General features: G+C 40.7%; 1 protein-coding gene across 1 annotated transcript; it reads right to left on the bottom strand.

Annotated features, from left to right (window-relative positions):
• Window positions 1-3,122: 3,122 nt before the first annotated feature.
• On the bottom strand, window positions 3,123-4,889 carry LOC122669410 (probable caffeine synthase 4). Its single transcript, XM_043866205.1, has 4 exons — window positions 4,818-4,889; window positions 4,258-4,680; window positions 3,615-3,884; window positions 3,123-3,470 (listed from the first exon to the last, which is right to left on the bottom strand). Exons 1-4 carry the CDS (start codon window positions 4,887-4,889, stop codon window positions 3,123-3,125), a joined length of 1,113 nt encoding a protein of 370 aa, XP_043722140.1.
• Window positions 4,890-7,724: the final 2,835 nt, after the last annotated feature.

The raw sequence follows: 7,724 nt of genomic DNA, 5'->3' as shown, positions 1-7,724 counted from the left end.
GGTGATGAGCTGTTTTAGAGATCAAGTAGGAAGTTGTTATTTCTTTATTTTAATAGGAATTTAGAAGTTTAGAGTTTGTTCTTTACTAGGTGTCCTTAGTTAGGAATAACACCTTCACGTTATTAGCTTTTGAGTATGAATAGTATTTTAATTTCAATGGGTTGTAATTGAGTCTATTTAAAAGCCAACGTATTTGGCTGTAGGGAATAATTTTGGATAAAAAAAAAAACGTTCTTTTTTTGTGAGAGTTTTAAGAACCTTGCAGAGTTCTTGTTTTCCAAAGAAACCACGGTGAGTTTTTCCTTCGATCTTGAAGAATTGAGGGTTCTTTTGGATCGATTCCATCAATCATTCTTTTGGTGTGCTCGGAAAGTCGCTCTCCCGATCCGTGCCTTCCAACCAGGCTGCATTATATTAGTGTATAAATATTGTATAGTCTTTTCTTTTTGTAATGTGTCTGTGTGCTGTGTGTGTATAGAGGTAGCTATCAAGTCATTTATGATAATATCTTAAATGGGAGTGTCTGAATGACACCTCTGTAAGTGTCTTAATTTATAACTTGAAATCATCGTAATTGACTCTCTTTTTTTTAATTCTCAAAAGTTCGATATAAAAGGGTTTTAAGAAATAATTTGAAAACAAACTAAGATGAAAAATAGATCTAAATTAAGTACAAGAGGATGTTGAACTTGTTGCCTAACTTTGTGTGTAGGGTATGGGGCTCCTAACATTGTCAACACCCCTCTTCTGTCTAAGCTACAGGCACATGTAGTGAATATGAGTCGGCATGCATTGGTGAAACTCAAGGATCCACATCCTCTACTTCCATGTGTTGTACTTACATCCTACTTCCACGATTTCTCAACACACCACCTGTCTTTATGATCATCCAACGGCTGTACTTGAATTAATTCAAACTTTTTTGAAAACCTGATGAGACCTATCTAGACCACCATAAACCCAAAAAACAACCCAGCCCAACCGGCTCATCTCACTCAAACTAAACCCACTTTTAACCCAACCATTTTCACTCAAACTAAACCCCCACTCATCCCCATTTCTATTAGAAAGAAATGCCCTAAAACTTTGAGTTGCAGAAGAACTCCATCGCTCCACTCAGGTGCAGGATGAGGAAAAATAGTTGTAAAGCATAGTTGTAGAAATAGTTTAGTTCACACAGATTGCAGAGGGTCATCAACCATAGAGGCTGAAATTTACTCTCTTATTCTTCTCCCCTCCAGTTCTCTCATCTCTTATGTTCTATTTCTGCTGCTGCTACTTATAATAAAACATCATCTCCCTCTACCCTCTGTTTCTGTTATCTGGAACTTCATGTTTTTTAATCTGTAAATTCTGATCTCTCTGCTGCAATCTCTTATCACATCTTCTATTCTAAGTAAACTGAACAGATTTGATCCCAACAATCAAAAGGATCAACTATGGACCCTTCTCGACACCCTCATCAACCTTGTTTATTGCAACCATAAATCCAATTTCTTGATAGCATGAACCAGTAAAATCACACTCAGTCATCCCATTTCCACCTCCATCTGACCTCCCTCAAGAACCTTTGCACATGCTTGGTTTTTCCTCGCTTTGTCCTCAACCCAAGACCTTCACATAAATTGCATTTGTAGGTGTGAGAGGAACTATATCACAACCATTGTCCATTTCACAGGGAACAAATAAATAAACCATAACCATCCTAACACTGGAAATTGACCCGTCATTTACTCAGCTCAGAACAAGTTTTAGACTATAGCATTGAAGATAATCATATTTAATAATGGTTTAATACTTACCATAATATAATTTCAAGGCTAAGAACAGGGGTGGGGTTGGGTTTCAGAAGAAGATGAGGGCAAGGCCACAAGGGCATGTTCGTGTTTGCAGAAGAAGAAGATGGGGGTTTTTGAGTGTTCAGTTTAACCTATCCAAAAAAAAAAAAAAAAGAAGAAGAAGACAAATGGAAGATGGCGGAGCGGATGGAGAAAGGGGCAACCAGAGTCTTGCCACAAAGGCATGTTCGTGTTTGCAGAAGAAGATGGGGGTTTTTGGGTGTTCTGTTTAAACTATCAAAAAAGAAAAGAAAAAAAAGAAGAGATTATTCATCCACAGAAAGGGAGTAAAATGAAAAAATACAATTGGAGCGATGGAGTTTTTCTGCAACACAAAGTTTTAGGGTATTTCGTTCGAAAAGGGTTTTGAAGGGAGAAGGGTGGATTGCGAAGTAGGGTTTCATTTTTTCTCCATGATGGTTGCCGCGGCTCAGATGGACGCTGCAATGTCACCCATTTCCGGTATGGTTCAGGCAGATTTGGAGAAGAAGAGAGCGAGGGAAGAAGAAGGTCGAGATTTTGGGAAATTTGGGATTTCAAATCTTTTTGAAACCTTATCACTTGCGTGTAATGGGTTGGGTTTGGTTTTGGGTCGTTTGGGTCGGTCGGGGTTGTTTTTGGGTTTAATAAGGTTTAAAAACCATTTGAAATTTTGAACTAACAACCGTTGGATGGTTGTCAGGACAGGTGTCGCTCCCAGAAATCATGGAAGTAGGATGGAAGTACAAGTGATGGAAGTAGAGGATGTGGATCCGAAAGTCAAACCATCCTCTACTACATGTCATTAGCCCTCATATAGTCTTTGGCATGTCTGGCAATAATGTTTCATTACCACCATTCCTGGTAGAACGGATACCATCCGAAGTAGAAGGACATGTAGAGGGGGCACACGTGTGTGTGTGAGAGAGAGAGAGAAATGGATCCTCTGCTGCCGCTCTCGTCGTGCACCTCACATAGTAGGGCATGGACCCCACCCGATAGGGAGGTGGGGCAGTGGGTAGGGCGGTCATTACACCTCTGCCTTTGTGAGGCCACACAGGCAGAAGGCGAGAGAGAGAGAGAATTAAATGGACAAAGATTTTTTCAGCTAAATCTTCCCTGTTTTTAACCAAGAAACTCGATATTGTGAGCAGTTGTTCCGATAACTTTATTAATGGTGAAAAATTAAAAGTACAAAGATTTTTTCCTTGGGGAAGGACATCCACCTTAACCAGGAGCCAATTATTTCACACTCAAAACAAATCTAAACCCAAACTAGCTTCTTACATTGAAACTCAATTACTTCTAGCCCTTTCTTTGAAGTGTGATGGCAATGCTCACAAGTTCAATAGGAAGCTTCTTGACCATGTCATCAATTACCAAACAAGTAAATTTCTCATACAATGGTTCTATAATCTCATGTCCAAAGTGGTGAGAAATCAGGGGTTCTGAAACTGATCTGATATTTTTAGCTACCTTATCTCCCTTAACTTGCATGTTTGTCTCTTCCTTGTCCCCAATATCTAGAGCAAATGTTACCAATTGTTTTGTGTCGAAGGAGCCTTCCTTGTCTATTACTTCTTGAATTTCCTTGCATGATGCCGTGTAATATGGCACATTAAAAGAATCTAACTTCTCTTCCTCAATTAGTCCCTGTTGCCAAAAAGAAAAAAAAAAAAAAAAAAAAACTCCTAATTAGTTAAAAAGAAATATATACGCATGCATGGAAGGAACTTTAGCAATAAGCTAATGGAGTTTCTTAAAGCCCAAAGATATGTAAGTAGTAGTACTACGTACCTCTGAAACCATAGCTATGAGGGCCTCTGATAATAGTTCCCAATAATCACAGGTAGCTGAGGAGGGGTCGCCGCCTTGTCTACCATGAAGTATCAAGACCATACGAGCGTTGGGGATCAACTCTTTTGATCTCAACATGATGAACGAAGTAAAATCCTCTTGAAATTGTTCCAGGTAAGCTTTGCTGACGGGAGGGGGGCTAGTATTGGAGATGTAGATTTTCCCCTTGTTTATTGGAATACCTACTTCATTTGTGAGCCCTGGTGGAACCTGTCAACGATTTCCATTAATTTATTAAAAAATATTAGTAATTTATGTCGTGATCTAAATTAAGGACTGGACGCTTAAAGCAAGTTAATAAAAAAAAAAAAGAAATATAAAAGAGAACACCAGGCCAAAAATGAGAAAGACATATCTCGACTTGGTTTCGACCGAAACCCCTCCAACCTAGCGAGAATGGTTCCATCAGGTTCTCGTATGAGAACTATTCTCGTACACCAGAGATATGGCATATAGATGGAATCCACTAACTATTTAGGGCGTACCCAGTGCACGATGCTCAATGCATACCGGCCTTGATTTGTTGGTGCTTGGTGGGGCCAAGTGAAATAGTTGGGAAGTGATGAAACTTAAATTTACTTACCCGAGAGAGCCAGTGCGCACTGTAGCAAGAATGGACAAGGTGTAAACTATTCAAGGGGAATAGTCTCTCGTAGAAGGAGCCAGGAGCACCTGCAATGAAACACTTCTTACCATCTTCGCCGATCCTTTCTCCTTCAAGTTGTTGATAATTTTCAAAAAAGAACTTGAACGTTGAGTTGAAATCATTTCCAGGAAGATCATTTAAGAAAACTTGAAGCTCTGGCTGTTTTACACCTAATTCGTTGCACCTTTTCTCTACTTTTCGTTTGATCGTAGTGATCACTGTGAACGTATTAGGACCGAAGGCGCAACCCAAGTCCGCAATGGTTAAGACATTAGAGGGAAGGCCCTCGCTCACGAGATCTTCAATGGCCTTCTCTAGGATAGGTTTTGCAGTTGATATCACCGATCTCTGCTCCAACCATCAAAAAAAAAAAAAAAAAAAAAATATAAATTTAATCACAATATATACAGCAAAAGTAATAGGATATAGATTTCGTTCACCATAAGAGGGGGAAAAAAAAATTTGAAAATGAGTTAGAGAGCTTAAGATGTACTAACATTGAAAGAATTCTGAGCATAGCTTGTATCTCGTTCTCCGTTACTCATGCGTAGGAATTCCTTCACCCCCATGATTTCAGTGATGAATCAATGTATACTCTGATCACTCGATAACGTTTCTATATATGTTTTGAGTTATTACTTCAACTATGCATGTATATATAATAAGAGAAAGTTAGTTTTGTCTTCCACCAGTAGGGAGGAAAGCAACCGGAAGGCGCACATCCGATGGCGTGCGAGACCAATGTTCTTCACATGTGTTCTTCAATCACATGTCGTTGTTGACCATATCTGACTAATAAAAAAACCAAAACATGTATGTAGTTGTTACTTGTTAGAGAAGGAGTTGTATCGGATGTGGCGATAAGGAATGAAGAGACAAGAACCCCTTCAATTATTGTGGCTTGTGGAAAACACTTGGAATTTTCCATGGGGATTAAAATGTATTAAATAAATGTTGATGGAAGACAATTGGAATTTTGCATGGGGACTATAACGCATTAAACGTGCTTTACCCCAAAAAAAAAAATGTATTAAATATGTTAGTGAAAGACAATTTAGTTGTCAAACTGGAAAATACTAGACTTGGGGTGGGGTGTCTTTCTAAGGATCGTTTTTTCTTCTTGAAGGTCCTTTACCTGTACCTTATCTGCTGATGAGTGAGAAGTTATAGTCAGACTGGTGGTGCTCCCTATTTGGAAGGTCCACAATCTGATCGAGATTTGTATTTCAAATTCAAATATTTCGGATCATGGATTTGTGACTCTTGATCTGGGTAGTGGTGGATCCCATGTGATGGGTCATGGTCACGGTGTGGTGTCCTAGGGGCAAGTCTTCCAGGGGCATGCATGGGGATAAACTCTTTTGATCTCAACTTGATGAACGAAGTTCGATCCTCTTGAAATTGTTTGAGGTAAGCTTTGCTTGACGGGGGGCTAGTAGGATTAGGATCCTCTGCAGATCGGCGGGGTGGCAATGCACATCCGACGGCACAACAGAGGCTAGGTGGCACACTTGGCTGGCCTCCGCTCTGCGGGCCGTCGGATGTCCGCCCCCCGCGCGTACTACAGAGGATTTTAATACAAGCTAATATTGGAGATGTAGATTTTCCCCTTGCTTATTGGAATACCTACATCACTTGTGAACCCTAGTGAAACATGTCAACAAGTTCCATTAATTCATTAAAAAATATCAGTAATTTATGTAGTGATCTAAATTAAGGACTGAACGCTTAAAGCAAGTTAACAAAAAAAAAATATATATATATATATATAAAAGAGAACACCAGGCCAAAAATGAGAAAGACATATCTCGACTTGGTTTCGACAGAAACCCCTCCAACCTAGTGAGAATGGTTACATCAGGTTCTCGTATGAGAACTATTCTCATACACCAAAACTATGACACATAAATGGAATCCACTAACTATTTAGGGCGTACCTAGTGCACGAGACTCAATGTACACCTTGATTTGCTGGTGCTTGATGGGGCCAAGTGAAACAGTTGGTATATGATGAAACTTAAACTTACTTACCTAAGAGAGCTAGTGCGCAGTATAGCAAGAATGGACAAGGTGTAAACTATTTATTAACTTACTTATTTTCCAAAGTCCTATTAGGAATGCTATTTTTGTTCCAATACATGACATTTGAGGCCATTCTCTTATTAGGTCAGCATGAGTCCGATTTTTCCTTAATCACATGTTGTTGACAAAGGAAACCATGATCGAGAAGGTTTAATTTCTTAATAGCGAGTGCCGATTGAGTTCCAGAAGATACTTACATTGAGGAAGATGGAGTTAACCCACCGGGTTGTCGCTCACTCAGTCAAAACTCGGGAATTATCTCGGCTGAAGTGGACACAAGTTGCTAGCAAAAGTCTTGCCGTGCAATGTAATTCAAAAGATAAAGCGGTTAGAGATGGGATTGGGGTCACCTCAATTGACTGTAATCTTTTCAAAGGGATAGCTGTTAGAGAAGGAGTTGTAGGATCGGATGTGGCGATAAGGAATGAAGATCGACGCAGCGGGTCCTAGAGATGATAACGTCATTGGCTTATGCGAGCTTATACCGACGCTTCCACGGATTCCACATGTATTAAAATGGCATCGTTATTGAAATGGGACCCACATGCTTTGACTGGTGGTGTTCCCTACATGGAAGGTCCACAATCTGAGATTTGTATTTCAAATTCAAATATTTTGGATCAGGGATTAGTGACTCTTGGTCTGGATCGTGGATCGGGTAGTGGTGGTTCCCATGTGATGGGCCATGGTCGTGGTGTGGTGCCCTAGAGGCAAGTCTTTCAGGGGCATGCATAGGGACATTATCCGGGGGGGTAGGTAGGTCTGTGGGCTGTTCTCCACTACCTGCTCATGGTGTGGAGGCTTCAGCTTTGGCTGGAGGCATCTTGGAGGTGGTTTTGCCAACTGGGGAGTCTCATGTTGTGGATACTATTGCTCCTACGTACGTCTATTCGTAATGGCATGGTGGTGATGCATGGGATCAGGATCGTCTACGGCCTGCTGTCCATAGCAGTCGTAGCAGCCTCTTAATGAGGCACGGTGCAATGACTGCCTTACCCTTGCTCGGGCAAGGTGCTCGGGCAGGGGTAAGGCGGTCATTGCACTGTGCCTCATTAGGAGGCTGCTACGGCTGCTATGCGCAGGCAGGCTGTAGATGATCCAAATTGAGATGCATGCGACAGAGGTTGCGGAAATCGAGCAAATGGCTATTGTAGTTGAGAAGAGGGGTTTACAGAGGTAAACCAAGCAACGTCAAGGGAAGACACAGGATGTTAACAATGCTGGTCGCAAGCATTCTGAGCGGTTGGCATCTAAATTGACAAGTTGTCAATTAAGATCTTTTTTTGGAACATTAGAGGCATCTATAACAATGGACGTCTCTT

The sequence above is a fragment of the Telopea speciosissima genome, chromosome 1, assembly GCF_018873765.1.
Source record: "Telopea speciosissima isolate NSW1024214 ecotype Mountain lineage chromosome 1, Tspe_v1, whole genome shotgun sequence".
In the NCBI taxonomy this organism is placed as follows: Eukaryota; Viridiplantae; Streptophyta; class Magnoliopsida; order Proteales; family Proteaceae; genus Telopea; species Telopea speciosissima.
The sequence above is the reverse complement of the archived record's forward strand: the minus strand, read 5'-3'. Positions and strand labels throughout refer to the sequence as shown.

Bases quoted from the DNA above. Each gene is read 5' to 3' on its own strand.
- LOC122669410 (XM_043866205.1), bottom strand. From the start codon at position 4,889: ATGGGGGTGAAGGAATTCCTACGCATGAGTAACGGAGAACGAGATACA. The intron at 4,681-4,817 runs GTTAGTACATCT...TTTTTTTTTTGA, and splicing joins ATGCTCAGAATTCTTTCAAT to TGGTTGGAGCAGAGATCGGT. The intron at 3,471-3,614 runs GTACGTAGTACT...TTTTGGCAACAG, and splicing joins TCATAGCTATGGTTTCAGAG to GGACTAATTGAGGAAGAGAA.